This window comes from Mustelus asterias, chromosome 29 (assembly GCF_964213995.1).
Source record: "Mustelus asterias chromosome 29, sMusAst1.hap1.1, whole genome shotgun sequence".
NCBI classification, from domain to species: domain Eukaryota; kingdom Metazoa; phylum Chordata; class Chondrichthyes; order Carcharhiniformes; family Triakidae; genus Mustelus; species Mustelus asterias.
The window spans coordinates 7261821-7285676 of NC_135829.1; the positions used below are offsets into that span (position 1 = coordinate 7261821).

At 43.5% G+C, this 23856-nt stretch overlaps 1 protein-coding gene across 1 annotated transcript in view; it reads right to left on the bottom strand.

The window, feature by feature from the left end:
- Positions 1-23856, bottom strand: part of LOC144480531 (secretory carrier-associated membrane protein 2-like) — a 41290-nt gene that overhangs the window by 5415 nt on the left and 12019 nt on the right. Inside the window, exons 2-7 of the mRNA XM_078200095.1 lie at positions 20650-20730; positions 16980-17075; positions 10864-10975; positions 7371-7499; positions 6473-6632; positions 1531-1632 (exon numbers count right to left, since the gene is read on the bottom strand). Of these exons, the coding sequence (XP_078056221.1) occupies positions 1531-1632; positions 6473-6632; positions 7371-7499; positions 10864-10975; positions 16980-17075; positions 20650-20730 (680 nt within the window). The remainder of the gene's footprint in view (positions 1-1530; positions 1633-6472; positions 6633-7370; positions 7500-10863; positions 10976-16979; positions 17076-20649; positions 20731-23856) is intronic.

Genomic DNA, 23856 nt, shown 5'->3' on the forward strand with positions numbered 1-23856 from the left:
AACTTACAGAAAGCATGGCAAACGGCAAGTCTTTGTCAACTGTGTAGGTCTGAGGGAAGGTGAAGGAGATTCACAGCTAGCAGACCGTCTGAATTTGGAGCTGCCAGAGATATCTTGAGTTCAGTGTGTCAGCTGCTCCCTAAGCAATCTGGTCACTGTTTTTTTGCCTCTCCCCTGCGCTGTGTATCCCTAGAGCAGTCAGTCAGTCCCGGGAGAGCATTTAAACTTGTGTTCTCTGTGCCTTATACACAGGTACTCCCGTCAATCTCAGAGGATGGACTGAGTTAACAGTAGATATGATGTTCCATGCAATTTGTAAGCTGCTTTACTCCAAAATAGACACTACACCGGGTACAGAATTTGTTTAACTTCAGTTTGTATACCATTATAAGAATACGTGTATGCTAACCAGCCCAGTGGACCCTTTGACATGAAAGGACTAGCTCACCCTAACCAGAGCCAAAATTCTCCCTTTGTCGCCTGGTGCTGCCTGTATTATTGGCATTGGCTCGAATTTTAAGGGCGGCATTGTGGCTCAGTGGTTAGCACTGCTGCCTCCCAGTGCCAGGGACCTGGGTTCAATTCCGGCCTTGGGTCAGTGTGTGTGTGTGTGTGTGTGTGTGTGTGTGTGTGTGTGTGTGTCTGTGTGTGTGTGTGTGTGGAGTTTGCACATTCTCTCCATGTCAGTGTGGGTTTCCTCCGGGTGCTCTGGTTTCCTCCCACAGGAAACTGACACACAAAATAAAAAAAACATAGCACGACCTTGCAGTACCAATCTCCCTGCCGAAATGCCAGGTTTACCAAAGGCCCGCTTATATCTGTTAGTGATATTCTCCCTCAGGTGTATGCGAACAGGTGCCAAAGCCAGGGGATTTTCACAGTAACTTCACTGCAGTGTTAATGTAAGCCTACTTGTGACACTGATAAAACAAATAAACTTAAATCAGACAATACTGGTAAAGGTTTGTGACGTCAGAGATGCATGAAATTCAATTGTAGCATCACCTTGTGCCAATGCAGAAGAGTGTGTGTTTTGGGGCTGCAGTGAATCTGATCAACTAGCAATACAGCAACCTACTGACTATAGCTAGCATAGTCAGTAGGGAACAAGGCTTATCGGCTGCCTGTACAGACTACTGGAGTCTGTTGAAGAAACGTGCTAAAAGTGGGTGACAAATCGCTAAGGGATCAGCCAAAAGCAAGCTTGTTTTGGGATGCTTGAGCCTAGATCTTGCAGAGCAGAGAACACGGATTAAGAAAATGGAGAGGTTTATTAAAAAAAACCGCGCACACACAGCAAGCATTAGGAGTGGGAAAGAATTGCTCAGTGTAAGAAATACGTGCCTCTCCAGTAGCTAGCATAGTCAGTGGGGAACAAGGCTTATCGGCTGCCTATACAGACTACTGGAATCTGTTGAAGAAAGGGTATAGAGAAATATGCAGAAAGCCACACAGACGGTTCACAGAAGACACTAAACTCACGCCGAAGAATTAATGTTTCTTTTGCTTATCACAGAACAGATTCCTTACCTGACCCCCCAGTTGGGAATGCCGACTGCCTGAATGATATAGAGAACAATTTGACAAAAGAACACAAAGAAGAAGAAAAAGAAGTTGAATGAACTGTCGGACCTGAAAAACAAGTTTGAGAATAAAATCAGTAAAAAACATTTGCGTTAGACATTTAACCACTCCCACAATTCATTCCAACAGCAGTCCCTTCACACTTCTTGTTATACAAGGCAACCACTTCTGAAATCAATCTCCGTCCCCCAAAATAAATGACACTTTTGCTGCCATACCGCATGTTTTTGATTTGATTTATTATTGTCACATGTATTACATGGGTGGCACAGTGGTTAATACTGCAGCCTCACAGCGCCAGGGACCCGCGTTCGATTCCCGCCTTGGGTCACCGTCTGCATGGAGTCTGCACGTTCTCCCCGTGTCTGCGTGGGTTTCCTCCGGGTGCTCCGGTTTCCTCCCACTGTCCAAAAAACATGCTGGTTAGGTGCATTGGCCATGCTAAATTCTCCCTCAGTGTACCCAAACAGGCGGCGGAGTGTGGCGACTAGGGGAATTCCACGGTAATTTCATTGCAGTGTTAATGCAGTGATAATGTAAGCCATATTCGTGACTAATAAATAAACTTTACTTTAGTATACAGTGAAAAGTATTATTTCTAGCACGCTATACAAAGCATACCGTTCATAGAGAAGGAAACGAGAGTGTGCAGAATGTAGCATTTACAGTCATAGAACGAGGGTAAAAGATAGAATTAGAAGGTATGCTGTGCACAGCTTGCAAGAAGTTGCCTTGCTCCGGTGCCATCTTGAATGATCTGCTGAGTTCCACAAATTTGAGTTTGGTAGCTTCATTTCAAGGCTGCTAAAATAGTTTTATATTTAGTCTGCCCACTGACTCTTAAAATTTAAAATCATTTCATGCCTGAATCTCAAGGTAAACAAGATTTTTCTATCTCCATTTGTATTCTCGTCTGTTCAGACTATTGTTCTGAAACTTACGCACGGTCAGTTCACCGCCGAAAGCATTCAAGAAAATGTTGGGAAGCAATAATGATATGGAAGCACCACAGAAGACGGAAATAATTACAGTGGATAATATAACTATCAGGATTGAATAGACGGAGGCTCTTTTCTAAAAGGAAAGGCTGAGGTGCGACCCAATAGAGACGTTTAAAATTTCAAAGGGATTTGATATGCTATATATAGAGATGATTTCATTTATGTGCAGTAGGAAGTCTCACAACATCAGGTTAAAGTCCAACAGGTTTATTTGGTAGCACGAGCTTTCGAAGCGCTGCCCCTTCATCGGGTGAATGAAGAGTTCGGTTCACAAACAGGGCATATATAGACACAAACTCAATGACAAGATAATGGTTGGAATGCGAGTCTTAACAGGTAATCAAGTCTTTACAGGTGCAGACAATGCAAGTGGAGAGACGGTTAAGCACAGGTTAAAGAGATGTGTATTGTCTCCAGACAGGACAGTTAGTGAGATTTTGCAAGCCCAGGCAAGTGGGGGGTTACAGATAGTGTGACATGAACCCAAGATCCCGGTTGAGGCCGTCCTCATGTGCGCGGAACTTGGCTATCAGTTTCTGCTCGGCGATTCTGCGTTGCCGTGTGTCGTGAAGGCCGCCTTGGAGAATGCTTACCCGAAGATCAGAGGCTGAATGCCCGTGTCTGCTGAAGTGTTCACCGACAGCAAGGGAACACTCCTGCCTGGTGATTGTCGAGCGGTGTCCATTCATCCGTTGTCGTAGCGTCTGCATGGTCTCGCCAATGTACCATGCCTCGGGACATCCTTTCCTGCAGGATCTCTGACCTTCGGGCGAGTGTTCTCCACTCACCCTGATGAAGGAGCAGTGCTCCGAAAGCTCGTGCTACCAAATAAACCTGTTGGACTTTAATAATCTGTTGAGAGACTTCTTACTATGCCTACCCCAGTCCAACGCCGGCATCTCCACTTCATTTATGTGAGAATACAAAACTAGGGGGCTATAAATTTAATATAGTTGCTAATAAATTCAATAAGGATCTCAGGAGAAACTTCTTTACCTGGAGAGTAGGTAGAATGTGGAATTTGCAACTATACGGAGTTTTTAAAAGTTTATTTATTAGTGTCTTAAGTAAGCTTACCACATTAATACTGCAATGAAGTTACTGTGAAAAATCACCTGGTCGCCACACTCCGGCACCTGTTCGGGTACACAGAATTTAGCACGGCCAATGCACCTACCCAGCATGTCTTTCGGATTGTGGGAGGAAACCCACGCAGACAAGGGGAGAACATGCAGATTCCACACAGTGACCCAAGCCAGGAATCGAACCCAGCTCCCTGGCGCTGTGAGGCAGCAGTGCTAACCGCTGTGCCACTGTGCCACCAAGTAGCTAAGGCAAATGGAATATATTTGCCAACGATTTGCGGGCTAGGTTGATTGGCTATGCTAAATTGACTAGCGTCAGGGGGATTAGCAGGGTAAATATGTGGGGGTTACAGGAATAGGGTCTGGGGTGAGATTGTGGTCGGTGGAGACTCAATGGGCTGAATGGCCTCCTTCTGCATTGTAGGGATCCTATGATGTGCACTTAAGAGGAAACAAGTAAATAGACGAGGGAGAAAGGGATAGAAGGAAATATTGACGGGATTAGATGAAGTACAGAGGGGTGAGGCTCCAAGACTGACATTGAGCAGCTGGGCGAGTCACATTTTTGTTTTGCAAATTCTGTGTAATGTAATAAATTGGCATGTTTACCAATTTGAATTTCTAGCATCTTCTTCAAATGTTGTGCGTTACTGACCAGTGTTGATTTAGTCCTATAAATCATTATTATTTAAGTGCCCCTATCATTCTATAAGTAAGAGCAGATAAGTGAGACCCTAAAAAGCCATTAACAGTTTGACTATTGAATTGGCCCATAATATGCGGAAGAATAGCCACAACTTTAAAAAAAAAATTCATTCATGGGATGTGGGCGTCACTGGCTGGGCCAGCATTTAATGTCCACCCCTAATTGCCCTTGAATTGAGTGGCTTCCGAGGGCCATTTCAGAGGGCAGTTGAGAGTCAACCACATTGCTGTGGCTCTGGAGTCACATGTAGGCCAGACCAGGTAAGGACGGCAGATTTCCTTCCCTAAAGGACGTTAGTGAACCAGATGGGTTTTTCCAACAATCGACAATGGTTTCATGGTCATCAGTAGATTCTTAATTCCAGATTTTTAAAAAATTGAATTCAAATTCCACCATCTGCCTTGGCGGGATTCGAACCCAGGTCCCCCAGAACATTAGCTGCGTTACTACGTTAATAGTAGAGTGATAATATCACTAGGTCATCGCCTCCCCATTTAACTGTTCCTCAGATTCAGTCGGCAAGAGGATGGTTCAACCCCAGGGTGAACTAAACAAAGGCCCAAAGATAATGTACTTTTCCAAGATAGCACTATCCAGTTCTTCTGATACAAGCACCTTTATATCCATCATGTTAAAAACGCTATGTATGTACTTCAAAATTCCTATGACCACATTTAAAATGGAAGCCACCTAAATAAACTTGTCACACTAACTATTCTTCGCCAGCGGAGGCAACACCAAGATGACAGCAGGACGTTAACACAATACAGGTACTGGATCTTAAATCCAATGATCTGAAAATTGGAGTCGCCTGAAGACTGGACATTTTTATAAGCTGCCATGCATCAATTTTAATTGTGATGCGGAGATGCCGGCGTTGGACTGGGGTGGGCACAGTAAGAAGTCTCACAACACCAGGTTAAAGTCCAACAGGTTTATTTGAAATCACTAGCTTTTGGAGCGCGGCCCCTTCATCAGGTTTGGACTCTAACCTGGTGTTGTGTGACTTCTCACTGTGCTCAATTTTAATTGTTATTAAATGAGTAAAACAGACTAACAGGACAGTTTAGTGGTGGCGTGCCAGATTAGTTATTGGTTTTGCAGGCCAGTCCTTTCCTGCGCTCCAACTGGTCTGAGCAACTCTTGACGACACACCCCCCCCCCACAAACAGAACCTGCATAAAAAGCAACTTCTTTCATTTGATTTCATGCATCTGCTATTAATTGAATTAAGGTTCCACTGATTTTCTCCAGACACCAGAAGATCTAAAATTCGGCACTGACAAAACTTCGCACTGATTCAGTCCAGAGATTGTAGCTTTGATGCACAGTAACCGTACGACCAGTTTATACAGGTAGTTTCTAGAATAAATCAGACTTTAGTGCTTGGTTTCTGTTAGGCTCTGATTATCCTTTACATCAATTACAGCCGTGTATGCAGATTTAATTCTATCCCCAAATCAAAATAGCTTTTGTTAGAATATTGTAGAAATATTGTTAGTGGCACAGCATTGCCACCGTACAGCTCCAGGGAACCGGGTTCGATTCCCGGCTTGGGTCACTGTCTGTGTGGAGTTTGCACATTCTCCCCGTGACTGCGTGGGTTTCCTCCGGGTGCTCCGGTTTCCTCCCACAGTCCAAAGATGTGTGGGTTCGGTGGATTGGCCATGCTAAATTGACCCTTAGTGTCAGGGGGACTAAGTAGGATAAATGCATGGTGTTATGGGGATAGGGCCTGAGTGGGATTGTGGTCGGTGCAGACTCGATGGGCCGAATGGCCTCCTTCTGCACTGTAGGGATTCTATGATTCGATAAATCAGACTTTAGTCCTTGGTTTCTGTTTGGCTCGGATTACCTTTCACAGTAAATTACACCTGTGCATGTAGATCTAATTGTGTCCCAAAATCAAAAGAGTTTAGTTGGAATATTGTAGGAATGCGGAGTTTGTTCTGGTGCATTTGCCATCAGAAACGTTCTGTAAAGGCGAGTTCCAAAAGTTCTGCCACCAGAGTTCAGAAGCATTCTGACGCCATCTCATTATTAGCTGCAGATGCAAAGTGAAATGAAAACCACCACCGACCCAAACTGCACTTTACCTGAAAGCCTTGTAAATTGGCCGATACCAACAGAGGAAGGCACAGGGAGTGAAGAGTAAAAACCACAAGATCGCCAAGCCAAAATCTACTCCATGACTGGAGTCAACAATAAACTCAGCCAGACAAGCCAGGAGGTTCAGGAATAGTGTGACTGCGTGAACTGTGGGAAGAAGAAACAGGATTTCAATGATTTACGTGGGCACATTCGACAAGACGATCACTCAAAAAGTACCTTCGGAATCACAGAATTTACACCCCCATTTGAACCTCCTCAGGGGCGGCATGGGTGGGCACAGTGGTTAGCACTGCTGCTCCACAGCGCCAGGGTCCCAGGTTCGATTCCCGGCTTGGGTCACCGTCTGTGTGGAGTTTGCACGTTCTCCCCCGTGTCTGCGTGGGTTTCCTCCGGGTGCTCCGGTTTCCTCCCACAGTCTGAAAGACGTGCTGGTTAGGGTGCATTGACCCGAACAGGTGCCGGACTGTGGCGACTAGGGGAATTTCACAGTAACTTCATTGCAGTGTTAATGTAAGCCTTACTTGTGACAAATAAATAAACTTTACTTATTTCTGTGAACCCTCCAAACAGCGAGGATGCAACCAGAGACCCTCATCATCTGTAGAATTCACTCTTGCCTTTCACCAACTGAGGCATCACAGAGCTTCTAGTTATGCTGCACCTTGATTTAATAGCTTACATCAGTGATGTTATTTCAAACGCTCTCTCTATGCTGCGAGTTTGCACAGCAGTTGTAAAGGTACTGTACAAGCCGCTGAAACTGTTCTCCACGATGCTGCGCCCGTGTAAAACAGTGCAGCTGCACTGTGCACTAAAATGCACTCAACTAAACAGGAAATGCACAACAAAGAAAACACTGAGGAATAATTGATAGCAACTCACACATCCACAGGTAGTACAGCATTTTTACTGTCCTCTGGAAGCCTGATGGGATCTCAGCTGCAAAATCCTGGTAGAAGCATGGTTTGATAGGGCAGAACGAAGGGAGAGGGGGCCAATTATTCCTTTTTGCTGTGTGAAAGAACAAAGAAACGCAAGTTTTCAGGTTTGTTAAAGGAGAAGGCATATTCTAAAACACCAGAGAATTTGGAAGAGAAAGGTTAGTAAATTCATACTTTCAGCTGACCAGCTTTGCAAACTGCAATTCTTATTGCAGCTTAGGAACAGATGCATGACAGGGAATTCTACTCTTTGGGGGCGGCACAGTGGCAGTGGTTAGGACTACTGCCTCACAGCGCCAGGGAACCGGGTTCAATTCCCAGCCTTGGGTCACCGTCTGTGAGGAGTCTGCAAGTTCTCCCAGTGTTTGCGTGGGTTTCCTCCGGGTGCTCCGGTTTCCTCCCACAGTCTGAAAGATGTGCTGGTTAGGTGCACAGGCGCCGGAGTGTGGCAACTAGGGGGATTTCACAGTAACTTCATTGCAGTGTTAATGTAAGCCTTACTTGTGACTAATAAATAAATAAACCTTAATTAATTAGTGATTCAGGACAACTGCTTCCATCATTTTTCACTTCATGCAACAATTCTTCTTTTAAGGGCTCCAAGCGTTAATAGTGTTGCAACACAGAAAAATTGCAACCGATCCGGGTTCAATTCCGGCCTCGGGTCACTGTCTGTGTGGAGTTTGCATATTCTCCCCGTGTCTGCGTGGGTTTCCTCCGGGTGCTCAGATTTCCTCCCACACTCCGAAGATGTGCGGGTTAGCTGGATTGGCCATGCTAAATTGACCCTTAGTGTCAGGGGGACTAGCGAGGGTAAAGGCATGGGGAATACGGCCTAGGTGGGATTGTGGTTGGTGCAGACTCGATGGGCCGAATGGCCTCCTTCTGCACTGTAGGAATTCTATGATTAAACCACTGCTGGAAATGATCACTGTTCAGGGAGTTAACTGTGTTTCCGGTCTTTTCTCAATGCTTTTTGCTGCAATTTACATTTATTCTTGTAATCTTTACCCAAGATTCTATAATGCTGCGTACACGACGCTTCAATTTATAGCTTTTCTTCATCAAGCCTTAATGGTTATAAATAACTTTTACTTACATAGCAGCTTTAACATGACAAAACTGTCCCCACCAGCTTTCCCAAGTGCTGTAACCAGGGCAGCAATAATAAAGGAATTAGAGTAGATATACAAAGAGATAAGCAAGCTTTTGAAGATGGCGAAAGCTGTAAACAAGGATATGATGAAAGAATTCCACAGTATAAAGGCAAGTTAGGTTTTTTGGGGTGGGACAGAGAGAGTTCATGTCCCCTTTTCTTCGCACTCTGCCACTTTTCTTTCGGCTCACGTCCAACCCTCGTCGCCCCGTGATGCCTTGCCTTTATACTGTGGTTTGTCGTCATGCCTTCTGGGCCTCTTCCATTTTTAAAAATATATTCTTACTCCTGTTAGTTTTTTTTCTTGTGCAGGGTGGTGAATGGGGATTGCACAAATCTCCAGTGTCTGCAATCAAGGCAGGTAAGAAAACAGACAGGAGGCGAGAGGCTAAAAGGCAGAAGACTTGAGCAGGAGCGTTTGGTTAGGAGCTAATAACAGATAGGGGAAAAACGAGACGAGGACGAGCAGGGTTATCCCTGCTACCCAAGAAGGGTAGCAGGGATAACCTGGGAAATTATAGGCCGGTGAGCTTGACGTCCGTGGTAGGGAAGTTGTTGGAGAGGATTCTTAGAGACAGGATGTATGTGCATTTAGAACGGAACAATCTCATTAGTGACAGACAGCATGGTTTTGTAAGAGGGAGGTCGTGCCTTACAAATTTGGTGGAGTTTTTTGAGGAAGTGACAAAAACGGTTGACGAAGGGTGGGCCGTGGATGTCGTCTATATGGATTTCAGTAAGGCATTTGACAAAGTCCCACATGGCAGGTTGGTTAAGGCTCATGGGATAAAAGGAGAAGTGGCTAGATGGGTGGAGAACTGGCTTGGCCATAGGAGACAGAGGGTAGCGGTCGAAGGGTCTTTTTCTGGCTGGAGGTCTATATAAATAAATGATTTGGAAGAAGGTGTAACTGGTGTTATCAGCAAGTTTGCAGATGACACGAAGATGGCTGGACTTGTGGATAGCGATGAGCATTGTTGGGCAATACAGCAGGATATAGACAGGCTGGAAAATTGGGCGGAGAGGTGGCAGGTGGAATTTAATCCAGATAAATGCGAAGTGATGCATTTTGGAAGAAATAATGTAGGGAGGAGTTATACAATAAATGGCAGAGTCATCAGGAGTATAGAAACACAGAGGGACCTAGGTGTGCAAGTCCACAAATCCTTGAAAGTGGCAACATAGGTGGAGAAGGTGGTGAAGAAGGTATATGGTATGCTTGCCGTTATAGGACGGGGTATAGAGTATAAAAGCTGGAGTCTGATGATGCAGCTGTATCGAACACTGGTTAGGCCACATTTGGAGTACTGTGTCCAGTTCTGGTCGCCGCACTACCAGAAGGACGTGGAGGCATTAGAGAGAGTGCAGAGAAGGTTTACCAGGATGTTGCCTGGTATGGAGGGTCTTAGCTATGAGGAGAGATTGGGTAAACTGGGGTGTTCTCTTTGGAAAGACGGAGAATGAGGGGAGATCTAATAGAGGTGTACAAGATTATGAAGGGGATAGATATGGTGAACGGTGGGAAGCTTTTTCCCAGATCAGAAGTGACGATCACGAGGGGTCACGGGCTCAAGATGAGAGGGGTGAAGTATAACTCCGATATTAGAGGGATTTTTTTTTTTTTTTTTTACACAGAGTGGGTGGGGGCCTGGAATGCACTGCCAAGTAGGGTGGTGGAGGCAGACACGCTGGCATCATTTAAGACTTACCTGGATAGTCACATGAGCAGCCTGGGAATGGAGGGGTACAAATGATTGGTCTAGTTGGACCAAGGAGCGGCACAGGCTTGGAGGGCCGAAGTGCCTGTTACCTGTGCTGTACTGTTCTCTGATGTGTAGATAAGGATGCAAATTTTTAAGTCAATATACTGGGGAGCAGGGAGTTAAGAGATCAGTGCCCCGTGATGCCTTGCCTTTGTATTGTGGTTTGTCGTCATGCCTTCTGGGCCTCTTCCATTTTTAAAAATATATTCTTACTCCTGTTAGTTTTTTTCTTGTGCAGGGTGGTGAATGGGGATTGTACAAATCTCCAGTGTCTGCAATCAAGGCAGGTAAGAAAACAGACAGGAGGCGAGAGACTGAAAGGCAGAAGACTTGAGCAGGAGCGTTTGGTTAGGAGGAGGTAATAACAGATAGGGGAAAAAACGAGACAAGGACGAGATGTGTAGATAAGGATGCAAATTTTTAAGTCAATATACTGGGGAGCAGGGAGTTAAGAGATCAGTGCGGAAAGGAGTGATAGGCAGTGAGGACTTATAAACCGGTTAGCAAATACTTACAAGGATAACTTTCATTCTTCAGTTCTTGCTCTTTACGGTCTAGTTCTGCAGCTTTCTTTTCTAGCTCTTCCTGTTGTCGAAGTAAAGCCAGCTGCGCAGCTGTAGCAGAGGCCTGAATAGTACATAAACAAAACGTAAGCAAGGGCAAAAAACCAGGAGCTTCGCAGAAAAATTGCTCGTTACTAAATTTTCCAATTCCCCAGAACCTTTTCACTCTGCCAAAGCAAGTGACAACCCAACCGGCAAAGACTGGCAGGGCCGCCATATTCAGCTAGCTATCTGCTATATCATCCTAATATTGGACTGGTCCTGCTCATTTTCATTTCCTTTCTTCCCATCTTGAATCAAACAATACAATGTTAGAACTGGAAGTTCCTCCCCTCCCTCCCTAACTTTGGCACTCGGGTCCGGTACTCAAGTCCAAATCTAACCAAATGTGTTAGAAGATTTGCTCCATTTCTGCTGATGCAAAGTGCCCAACATGGGATGATAGACACCAATGCAACCCAGTACTTGGTGGATACGAACGCACAGCAAAAATAGTCAATAACTGTGTGAAAATAAAGAATATTTGTGCATTAGGAGACACTCTTCCAAGACTGGAATTGGGCTGCATCCTTAAGCTCAGGTAAGGGATGTTTTACTTAGCATTCCATGACGTGAGAACCACTTTGTGCAAAATCATAGCCAAAACAGAAAAGTGAGTTTAAAAAAAAAAATCATTCCTGGGACATGGGCGTCGCTGGCTGGTCAGCATTTATTGCCCATTCCTAGTTGTTTGGGGGCAGGTCTGATGGCAAAGGACTTGAAACGTTAACCCTGTTTTCCTGCAATGCTGGCAAACCTGCTGAACTTTTCCAGCATTCTCTACTCTTGTTTCAACACTTTATAAACCTCCCTTCAGCCCATTCTCTGCCCATCTCCCCCTCAAGATGAATTTACAGTTAACACTTCTGCCGTGAAGCAATCTTTTTTTAAAATTCATTCACAGGATGGGAGCATCATTGACTGGGCCAGCATAAATAACCCGTCCCTAACTACCCCGCATTTCAGGAGACTTTTGATAGTCAACCACATTGCTGTGACTCTGGAGTCACATGTAGGTCAGACCGGGTAAGGATGGCAGATTTCCTTTCCAGGTGGGTTTTTCCAACAATCGACAATGGTTTCATGGTCAGAAGATTGTTAATTCCAGATTTTCTTTTTATTGAATTCAAATTCCACCAGCTGGCGTGGTGGGATTCGAACCCGGGTCCCCCAGAACATTAGCTGAGTTTCTGGATCAACAGTCTAGCGATAATACCACTAGGCCATCGGCTCCCCCATTGGAGTCATTTCCAGATGTTTGAAATTTTAATAATCTTTTGCGAGATGGCTATTAGTGAAACATAATACAATGATAACCATTCTCCTGTACAGGGAATCTGACACGATGTCGACGACAGAAATGAAAGTAACTGAATTTTCAATTCGAGAATGAGGCACTATGTACAAGAAGGGGCTGGCTCACGAAGGGGTAGTACCTTAGTGGTTCCTCACCCCCAGTACGTATGACCACTTGTTTAGCTGTACATATAGGATCCAGAAACCAATGAAGCAGTTGGATTACATTCTCAGACTGGGATTTGAATTTGGGATTTCTGTCTTTGATACTAAGATAGTTTTTTTCTGCAAACCAGATTGAAAGAGAAATGTTTCTTTCAGATAACTGAGCAGGAAAAAAAAAATACGCATAATAACTCCATTTACATATTTCGAAATCTGTCTTTCTTCAAGAAGCCTACCTGATCCTATCTTCCTTCTCACCTGGTCTTTACATTCGAAAGGATTTCCCCCTAACAACCTGCAGGTCTCTGAGTACTTGTCATTGTTAATTGGAGTAGACAATGGGCTGGATAAGGTAGTCAGAAACTTCCTGGCCTGCTGAAAGAGTAGTACCTGCAACACAAGCTAGACAGTCTAACTCCATGATCGTCAATCGCTGAAAGGGCCCATCTCAAAAGTTCTCACTCTTAAACTGAAGTGTGCAGTCACTGTCACAAGTTACGATCACACAGTTAGTGTTGCACATTATAAGTATTCCAAATTGAAAAAAATCAGAATAATTGCTCAAAATAAAAAAATCATAAGGGCCCTACAGTGCAAGAGGAGGCCATTTGGCCCATCGAGTCTGCACCGACCACAATCCCACCCAAGCCCTATCCCCCCCCATAACCCCATGCATTTACCCTAGCTAGTCCCCCTGACAGTAGGGTCAATTTAGCACGGCAAATCCACCTAACCCACACATCTTTGGAGTGTGGGAGGAAACCGGAGCACCCGGAGGAAACCCACGCAGACACGGGGAGAATGTGCAAGCTCCACACAGACAGTGACCTGAACTCAGGAATTGAACTCGGGTCCCTGGCGCTTTGAGGCGGCAGTGCTAACCACTCTGCCACCATGCCGCCCTAAATATTCCATCCCAAGTTGTGGAAAGTAGCCAATATTTTTTTTTTAAATGCTCAAAAATAAGTTACAGCTGAAAGGAAGGATTCTTAAAAAGGATAATAGATAAATAAAGCAAATCATACCAAATATTTTAAGACACTAGCAGGTTTAAATTTGCCTAAAATGCAAAATGCACTATTTCAGGGTAATCTGTCATATGGAGGTTTAAAAGGATCATAACCCTTAAAATCAATGAAACTTTATATAAATCAGAAGCATAACTGAACTTTTGAGACGGACTCTTGTTTTACCATCATGAATATTGAGCACTGTATAAAAGCAACTGTAATTCTTAAAGATACTATTTAGAATAATTCTGAAATTAAACTTGACTAAATGCTAACTTTTAGGATACAGAAATTTGAGTTCAGTTCAGCTGTGAAATGATGCACTATTGAAGCTCAGGTGGTTTATAAATGTCACTAGGTATTTCTCGATTGAATTTCTGTCTCTTAACTCACCCTTGCTGCTGGCTAATTGTCTGTGAAAGTTAAAGTTCAGAGAGTGGATAATGCCCCATGCTTCTCAATTATAGGTTCGGGGGCAGGAAGTGGTTGCAAGTTAGCAAGTAAACTTCAGTATGAAAATTGCAGGGATATGTGGAACTACAAAATAGGGCAAAGTTGGAAGGACCCTGTAAGACACGTTGACTTTAAGTAGCATTTGTGTCAGGAAGAATATTGCAGCATCAGTGCTATAGATGAATCTTGCTCAACACAAGGCCAAAAGCAGAAATTCAAAGTATATGCCTGCTTGGGATTAAGTAGCAGCATTCTAGAACCGGCATTTCAAATTCAGTGCCTATTAAAAATAGACGGCCTAACCCGCTTCAAGGTACTAACACCCGGCAAGGGTTTGGCAGTACAATAAAATTTCAGCCATAGTAATCATCATAGAATCCCGACAGTGCAGAAGGAGGCCATTCGGCCCAATGAGCCTGCATCATGTAGAGTTTCTACATTTCCCGAATTCCTTGTTATAAATCATGGACACCAACTAACTCAATGGTCTGAGCTTTGAAGTAAATGGCAAAGCACATCACTCACTGTTGACCTTAGGAAGCTGCCCACAAAGATCTAGCAACCTTAGTGACGGGATTTGTTTTATTTCCTGGCAGTTTGCACTTGGTGCCAATGCAAGGGAATATATTGACTTACAGCAACAGTCACATCAGCAAGTAGGTAACCACAGAAGCATTCACACATAGCAAACCATAAATATATATATACAATATTCTACTCCAGACAGTGAAGTGATTGGATTCAAATAAAAGCCAAAACGATGAACAAAGTTCTGATTTTTTTTAAATGTGGAGTTTATTATGGAACCACTTAACATTAGAGAAATATAAAATTAGCTTTTCAGGGGCTGTGAGGTTGTTCAGCAGTATCATAGAATCCCTACAGTGCAGAAGGCGGCCATTTGGCTCATCAAGTCTGCACTGACAACAATCCCACCCAGGCCCTATCCCTGTAACCCTACGTATTTACCCTGCTTGTCACCCTCAGACTAAGGGGCAATTTTGCATGGCCAATCAACCGAACCTGCACATCTTCGGACTGTGGGGAGCATCCAGAGGAAACCCACGCGCACACGGGGAGAACGAGAGGGCTCCGCACAAACAGTGACGCGAGGCCGGAATTGAACCCGGGTCACTGGCACCGTGAGGCAGCAGTGCTAACCACAATGTCACTATGCGGCTTGCGACAGTGGCACACCATTAAAATCCGTTTACACCTCATTCAGAAAGATGCAATCTTTCCAAGAGCTTTTACAGCAAGACTAACAGCGTAAAAGTGGAAATTCTCATTCCAGAAGGTTCCCATTGATTATAATCTGGAGTGGGAAGGTGGGAAACTCAGCAACATATCCTCTGGACAAACGTAGAATCACCAAAAGCAATTTCCGAATTTCCACGTTATTGTACATTTGTGCAAACTCCAGAAATGATCAGTTTCAGTGGAGTAATAAGAGGAAGAGAGTTTATTGATCAGTCACAAGTAGACTTACATTAACACTGCAATGAAGTTACTGTGAAATTCCCCTAGTCACCATAGTCCGGTGCCTGTTCGGGTCAATGCACCTAACCAGCAAGTCTTTCAGAATGTGGGAGGAAACCAGAGGAAACCCACTCAGACATGGGGAGAACATGCAAACTCTACACAGACAGTGACCCAAGCTGGCAATCGAACCCGGGGTCTCTGGCGCTGTGAAGCAGCAGTGCTAACCCACTGTGCTACCGTGCCACCCACAATGCTGGCAGTTTCATCAGTATTACTGTTTGCTGGCACTAAGTATTAAAACAAGTGATGTGCCCTCTATCTATGAGAAAGCAATCCCAGTCACCAATTTCATTAGAAACCAAGTTGTACTGAGATTTTGTTTAACAGCTAAGCAAATTGGGAGTTAAGGTGGTACTAGAAATAATCCCAAAATGGAAACAAAAAGGACCCATGAAACTGTCTCAAATCTACTCAAATATTACTTCATAGAATCTCAAACAAAAAACCTAGAATGATGAATGCAAAGTGTCTCCACAAAGTGCGTCAAGACTAAGTAATTGCAGATGCAGGACAACATAATGTTGCTGCAATATGCTGCATCATGAAGTGGTCAGTTAACTTGAAGGACTGTTTTCCTGCAAAGATAATGTTAATTTTCTCCTCGGAGGAAGCGTCCAAGTTACAACAGACTGTTGCTACAAAGAAGTTCCTAATTATAGCTAGTCACGGGCAAAGGCATGGAAACAACTTGGCAACCCAGTCAATGGGAAATTGCAATGGCGGGTCCAGGATTAAACTATGTTGCTCCGAAAATTCTACACAAAATACAAAAATTGACTTCAGCAACAATTAGTTTACAGATTATATCAACTATACTATGAAAATATGGTGAGGAGGGAAGGTCAAAAGTTAGTCATATTTTAGATGTTTTTATTCTCTCTCTACACAAGACAATTAGAACAAAATTGCACTCGTGTAGCATCATCACATCCTCAGGATATTTTGCAGCATTACAATAACCAAGGTACAAACAAAACAACCAATTTGCTCACAGGAACATCCCACAAATAAGTTAACTACCACCACCAAAACCAGGTTAAGGAAGGAACATTGGATAAAAGAAAATTACTGCAGATGCTGGAATCTGAAACCAAAAGAGAAAACGCTGGAAAATCTCAGCGGGTCTGGCAGCATCTGTAAGGGGAGAAAAGAGCTGACGTTTCAAGTCCAGATGACCCTTCGTCAAAGCTCAACGCTATGACAAAAGAGTCATCTGGACTCTAATCCTTACAGATGCTGCCAGACTGAGATTTTCCAGCATTTTCTCTTTTGGTAAGGAAGGAACATTGATCAGGATCCAACTCCCAGTTCATGGGGATCTTTCACATACATAGACAGACAGACAAAAGCTTGGCATCTCTATCTGAAAGATGACTTCAGTGACAATGCAGCATTTAACTGTCAGCCTTGGATTTTGTTCTCAAGTGACTTGAGCCCACAACCTACGATGGGAGCGCTACCAACTGAATTAAGTTGAACTCTACAAGGTTTTGCATTTATTGTATTATTCAGCAGTGCTAACTGCTTAATGGATTTCTGTAACTTCAACTCGTCACTGCATACCTGAGGACTGGGTTCCACTGTAGTCTGCAATATTGCTGGCTGGGAAGGAGTAGTCTTCTGTCCAGCTGGCACTTTGGTGTCTGAAATAGGAGGTGTCTAAAAAAAAAAGCCAAGTTAGGAATGCATTAAATTGCTAATTTTGAATTAAGCAGCTACAATCACTCTCCACTCGCACGCACCGAGAATCAAACAGACAAGGGTTATTTGCAAACTTATAAAACAAAACGTTGAACTTTTAAAAGTAACACTTGCTTTTATATAATTCCTTATTATATCTCCACATAATTAAATTACTTTTAAAGCAGTTACTGCTTATACTCAAATACAATAGCCAATCTTTAATTGGCAACCCTGTACAAGCAGCTTCTGAGGCAAATAACCAACGAATAAGTATTTTTATTGCCGTTAGCTAAGGGAGGAATGTTGGCCGAGGCAGCAACTAACATTGTTGCTTTCTTTTGGTTGCTGCCACGGTATGTAATGTCTAGCTGAAAAATGAAAGGAGGAGACAGAGCTTTTATCTAATATCTCATTCAAGATAGTATGGTATTGAAATAGGTTTGAATTCTGAATGTGTTGCTGCATAAACCTGCAAACTAAATGTCAATTTCATTGTTAATTTCATTCCTGTTCATTTATTCTTAAAGAATGAGTTTATCTTTTCTTAATTCAGATACCAGAAATGTTGGAGAACGAAAGATTTAGAGAGAGGGAAGAACTGAGGGAGATCAATATTAGTAGAGAAATGGTGCTGGGAAAATTGATGGCAGATAAATCCCGAGGGCCTGATAATCTACATCCCGAGTACTTAAGTGGCTCCAGAAATCGTGGATGCATTGGTGGTCATCTTCCAGGATTCTATAAACTCTGGAACAGTCCCTGCAGATTGGAGGGTAGCAAATGCCATTCCAATATTCAAAAAGGAAAGTAGAGAGAAAACAGGGAATTATAGATCAGTAAGCCTAATATCGGTAGTGGGGGAAATTCTCAAACCCATTATCAAGGACTTGATAGCGGAGCACTTAGAAAGCAGTGGCAGGATCAGTCAGAGTCAGCATGGATTTATGAAGGGGAAATCATGCTTGACAAATCTGTTGGGATTCTTTGAAGATGTAACTAGTAGAATTAACAAGGAGGAGCCAGTCGATGTGATGCATTTGGACTTTAAGAAAGCATTTGACAAAGTCCCGCATAAGAGATTATCGTGCAAGATTGAAGCACATGGGATTAGGGGAAGTGTATTGAGATGGATAGAAAATTGGCTGGCAGAGAGGAAACAAAGAGTAGGAATTAATGGGTGTTTTTCAAATTGGCAGGCAGTAACTAGTGGGTGCCACAGGGATCGGGGCTGGGACCCCAGCTATTCACAATATATATTAACGTTTTGGATGAGGGAACAAAATGTAACATCTCAAAGTTTGCAGATGATACCAAATTGGGTGGGAGGGTGAACTGTGACGAGATGCAGAGATCCTTCAGCATGATCTGGACAGGTTGGGTGAGTGGACAAATCAATGGCCAGATACAGTATAATTTGGATAAATGTGAGGTTATTCACTTTGGAAGCAAAAACAAGGCGGCAGATTACTACCTGAATGGCTGCAAATTGAGAGTGTGCAGCGGGACCTGGATGTCCTTGTGCACCAGTCGCTGAAGGAAGCATGCAGGTGCAGCAGGCAGTAAAGAAGGCAAATGGTATGTTGGCCTTCACTGTGAGAGGTTTCGAGTACAGGAGCAGGGATGTGTTGTTACAATTATACAGGGCCTTGGTGAGGCCACACCTAGAGTATTGAGTGCAGTTTTGGTCTCCTTTTCTGAGGAAGGATGTTTTTGTTCTCGAGGGAGTGCAGCAAAAGTTTACCAGGCTGATTCTGGGGATGGCGGGACTGATGTATGAGGAGAGATTGACTAGGTTAGGATTGTTTTCGCTGGAGTTCAGACGAATGAGGGGGATCTTATAAAATTCTAACAGCACTAGACAAGGTAGATGCAGGAGGATGTTCCCAATGGTGGGGGAGTCCAGAACCAGGGGTCACAGTCTGAGAATTCAGGGTAGACCATTTAGGACGGAGGTGAGGAGACATTTCTTCACCCAAAGAGTGGTGAGCCTGTGGAATTCATTACCACAGGAAGTAGTTGACGCTAAAACATTGATTGTATTCAAGAGGCGGCTAGATATAGCACTTGCGGCAAATGGGAGAAAGCAGGGTTAGGCTATTGAGTTGGACGATCAGCCATGATTGTGATGAATGGTGGAGCAGGTTTGATGGGCAAAATGGCCTCCTCCTGCTCCTATATTCTATGTTTCTAAAGAACAAGCTGAAACTGTTTTGGTTGTATAACTGGATCCATGATTTTTAGGTTGGTTTCAGAACAATTTTCTAACACGGTTTAATTTGGGTCAGAATTATAGCCTCATAACATTGAAGTTATTCACACATTCTCAGAATTATAGCATGCACTCAATAAAAGAAGCTCTTCTGAAGTCGTGTAGCGTGGCAAGTCTTCTAATTTTAAGTTTACAGTGCACCGAGTTCACTGCTCTCAAACTAGGATGACAAAATGCCTCAGTACCCCGAGTTAGGAAAGGAAAAGGAATACATTCATTCCTGGTCCTGATCCAGATACTTCCCACTGGCATTACTGAATGTCAGGCAGTGACTGTGTCAGGTTTAATTGTGCTTGCTCCCCCACCTTCACTGTCATGCCCACTTAGGTGAGGTAGCACAAGTCAATGGGTGCTCATCTGTAAATTAGCCAAGCTTGTTTCCCAACCAATTTACAAAATCCACTTCAGCTATTTCAAAGGTATGTTTTGCAACATTTCCATTATTGCATTAGACCAAACTAGACATTTAAAATGAAACTGCCACTAACCCAAATCTCAAAATGGTCCCATTCAAAAACAGTTCGGTGGCACGGTGGCACAGTGGTTAGCACTGCTGCCTCACAGCGCCAGTGACTTGGGTACAATTCCGGCCGCGGGTGACCGTGCAGACTCTGGACAGACATTCTCCTAGTGTCTGTGTGGGTTTCCTCCGGGTGCCCCGGTTTCCTCCCACAGTCCAAAGATGTGCGGGTTAGGTTGATGGGCCATACTAAATTGCCCCTTTGGTGTCAGGGAAACCAGTGGGTTCCTGCATGGGTTTATGGGGTTAGGGCCTGGGTGGGATTGTTGTCCGTGCAGGCTTGATGGGCCAAATGGCCTTCTTCTGCACTGTAGGGATTCTGTGATTACACAGTGTTGTGCATCTTACCAACAATATGCACAAAGTCGAATCAAAAGTTTTGACATGTTAATAATTTGAACACTAAAACCTTTTTATAAAAAAAAAGAGGAATTTCCGGTGGATTAAGCAACTTATGCAATTTACGCAACTTTGGAACAAGTACTTCCGGCTCTAATTGCCTGCTGTATTGTGTTCAATGTCACCTCAGTTACTCATCACCCAACCACCTTGATAATGAAACGCCATAACTTTTCTGAATCCCTTTTGTCTACCCTGCTAAGATTGAAATCTCAATGACACGCAGCAAAAAAAACTTAAGCAGAAAATATATAATCACTTTCTTCCCAAGGTTTCTGTCCACCTACACCTTGCACTACAGTCGGACTAGAAATAAGGTGCATGCTTAAGCACAAAAATCACAACATACAAATCAAACTTACCAATCTGGAGTTCTCAGTGAATGGGTTAAAGTCATCAATACCTTGCTGGTTGGCATTAGTCAGCTGAGTTACTGATGGATCCTGAGAAAAACAAACAATTGTGGCTGTGAGCACCAGTACTTTGCAGTATTAACATAAGGTTCAATCTTCCACCTCCCTTGTGAGAAAGTGCAAATGAAGCTGGATTGATTAATGGGTAATGGTTTAACTTAATTCAGAGCAGGATAAGTGCCTTTGCTAAATTGTGCTCACAAGTGTTGTGATATGTTACAGCATGCACTCAACAAAGGGAGCTCTATTTAAAAAGTCAGATAGTGGGATATATTAACTTTGCTCTGTTTCTCAGTCTGTTCCCCTGATTCCTATTTAGAGCATAGTAAAGAAGTCTCACAACACCAGGTTAAAGTCCAATAGGTTTATTTGGTAGCACAAGCGTTAAGAGTGTCGCTCCTTCCTCAGGTGAGTCACTCACTTCTTCAGGAGTGACACTCCGAAAGCTTGTGCTGCCAAATAAACCTGTTGGACTTTAACCTGGTGTTGTGAGACTTCTTACTCGAGTCCAACGCCGGCATCTCCACATCCTATTTAGAGCACAGAGGGAGTAGATATGAGAATAAAGTGCACCCACTCCAACCCCACCACCTGTGCAGTACCAACTCACTGATATACTGATCCTTTCCTGCTGGGACTCTTCCAGAACTTGACCCAAGGAGGCATTTTGCGTGCAAGCCTAGGTAGAGATAGCAACAAATTGTTGAGGGCAGAGGTCACAACAGCGATCCAGATTTTCAGAAGGTTATCGGGGGAGTAGATGGAAATGTAGAATTTGAAATAGAGGTTGCTGTAAGGGCATTTAATAGGATCTCCTGAAGGCATAACACACAATTATAACACAAGTATTTCATTTATTTTTCAGCCAAAATTCATGCAAATACAATTTCAGCAAGCAACACTGGATAATTATCATGAGGTACCTCGATTAAACTAATTCAATTTTAGTTCTGTTCATTCGCACTCAGATTGCCAAACTCAATCACAAGACAAATGTCTTATTCTTCTTCAACATCAGCATGCTGGTTGAACAAAGATCTTTCAGCATTCAACTGTGTATCATAAACACCAGCAGTAATTATACCCTCATTGACAAGCTGTTTGAGCCTCACAAAATGCATTAACAGCTGGCACGTACAGCACTGTTGGAACGATTAAAAATAAAACTAATGCTAAATTGGATCATTACTGTAAATACCGGGGAGGGAATTTTACTTTCTAACCCAAGATCAAATTAGCTCGCGACTTCAATTAATATTCTAAATAAGGTTACTAATTCGATCACTGCACATTGTAAATTGAGAGAGATGGATACTCAGCGAGACCTTGCTGTCCTCATGCATCAGTCGCTGAAAGCAAGCACACCGGTAGAGAAGGCAGTAAAGAAGGCCTTCATAACGAGAGGATTTGAGTACAGTGATAGGGATGTTTTGCTGCAATTGTTTAGGGTGTTGGTGAGGCTACACCTGGATATTGTGTGCAATATTGGTGTCCTTATCTGAGGTAGGGTGATCTTGCTATAGAGAGATTACAGTGAGCGTTTACCAGGCTGATTCCTGGGATGGCAGGTCCATCATATGGAGGAGAGACTAAGTCGGTTAGGATTGTATTCACTGGAGTCTAGAAGAGTGAGAGGGAATCTCATAGAAACTTATAGAATTCGAACAGGGTTAGACAGGATAGTTTTAGAAAGAATGTTCCCAAATGGTGGAGGAGTCCAGAACTAGGGGTCATAATTTGAGAATAAGGGGTAAACCTTTTAGAATGGAAGCAAGGAGAAATTTCTTCACCCAGAAAGTGGTGAGCATATTGAATTCGATGATCAGCCATGATCAAAATGAATGGCGGAGCAGGCTCGAAGGGCCGAATGGCCTACTCCTGCTTCTAGTTTCTAAACTTCTATGCACTCAGTATCTGCAGTTTTAAACTTCAACATACATCTGGGGAAAAGATGCACAAGCAGGCGATCAACAGTTCAGGTGAAAAAGCAGAGAACGATAGCCGAACCATATCATCTTGTAATACAAACTAAACGATTGCAAATTGCTGATCACCCCCCACAACCTTCCTGCTTTGATGACTATTGGTTAGTAACTGCTTCTGATTATTAAAGTTAGATGCGTCGGAAGGTTTAACAGGTTTAGTGCAGTGCGGAGATAAATAAATCCCCAATATTCTGAATTAATTCTCTTAGCTGTTAATGGAGATCCTTCAATTTCCTCTTCTCCACAACCTCTGGCCAGGGCTTCAAAGGTAAAGCAAGCGACAATGCAAATCAAGAGAAATTAAAAAGTGAATCCCAGGAACACTGATTGAAAAGGCTGCTTGCATTATCTTGGGGTATTCATCCAGAAAGACCAGTCATCCCAACACATCGTCCATTTATATATTTTTAAATTTAATTCCTTTCCCTCTTATTCATCTCCAATTTGTACTTGCAAGTTGATCATTGTTTGTGTGAACTCTCTGAAAAGTGACCTAAATTCGCCTTTCACTCATGTGACCGCTCACGTTTTGGCTCATCTTTAGTGCTGAGATATACCTTTCCCCATTCCATTCACTACTTAGAATCATAGAATCCCTACAGCGCAGAAGGAGGCCATTCGGCCCATCGAGTCTGCACCGATCACAATCCCACCCAGGCCCGATTCCTGTAACCTCACATTTACCCTAGCTAGTCCCCTTGACACTAGGGTCAATTTAGCATGGCCAATCCACCTAACCCGCACATCTTTGGACTGTGGGAGGAAACCGGAGCACCCGGAGGAAACCCACGCAGACACGGGGAGAACATGCAAACTCCACACAGACAGTGACCCAAGCCAGGAATTGAACCGGGGTCCCTGGCACTGTGAGGCAGCAGTGCTAACCACAGTTCTACCATGCCACCCATGGGTCACCCCTCAGTTGCCTCTTTTGAAGGCTGAAAGGCCAGGCTCCTGCCATCTTTTTCACCCTCAATTCTTCGTTACTTGGGATAAATGCCTCATGGTTTGAATACCTCCTTTTCAGCTTATCGATTGGAATTGGACGCAGTAGTCAAGGTATAGTTTTACTAGAGCATGATACTATTGTTTGTGAAATATAGTTAGGCATCCAATTTGCTTTACTGACTGTGCTGTGCTACAGCTCAGAGTCTCTTCCCCCTATTTTATG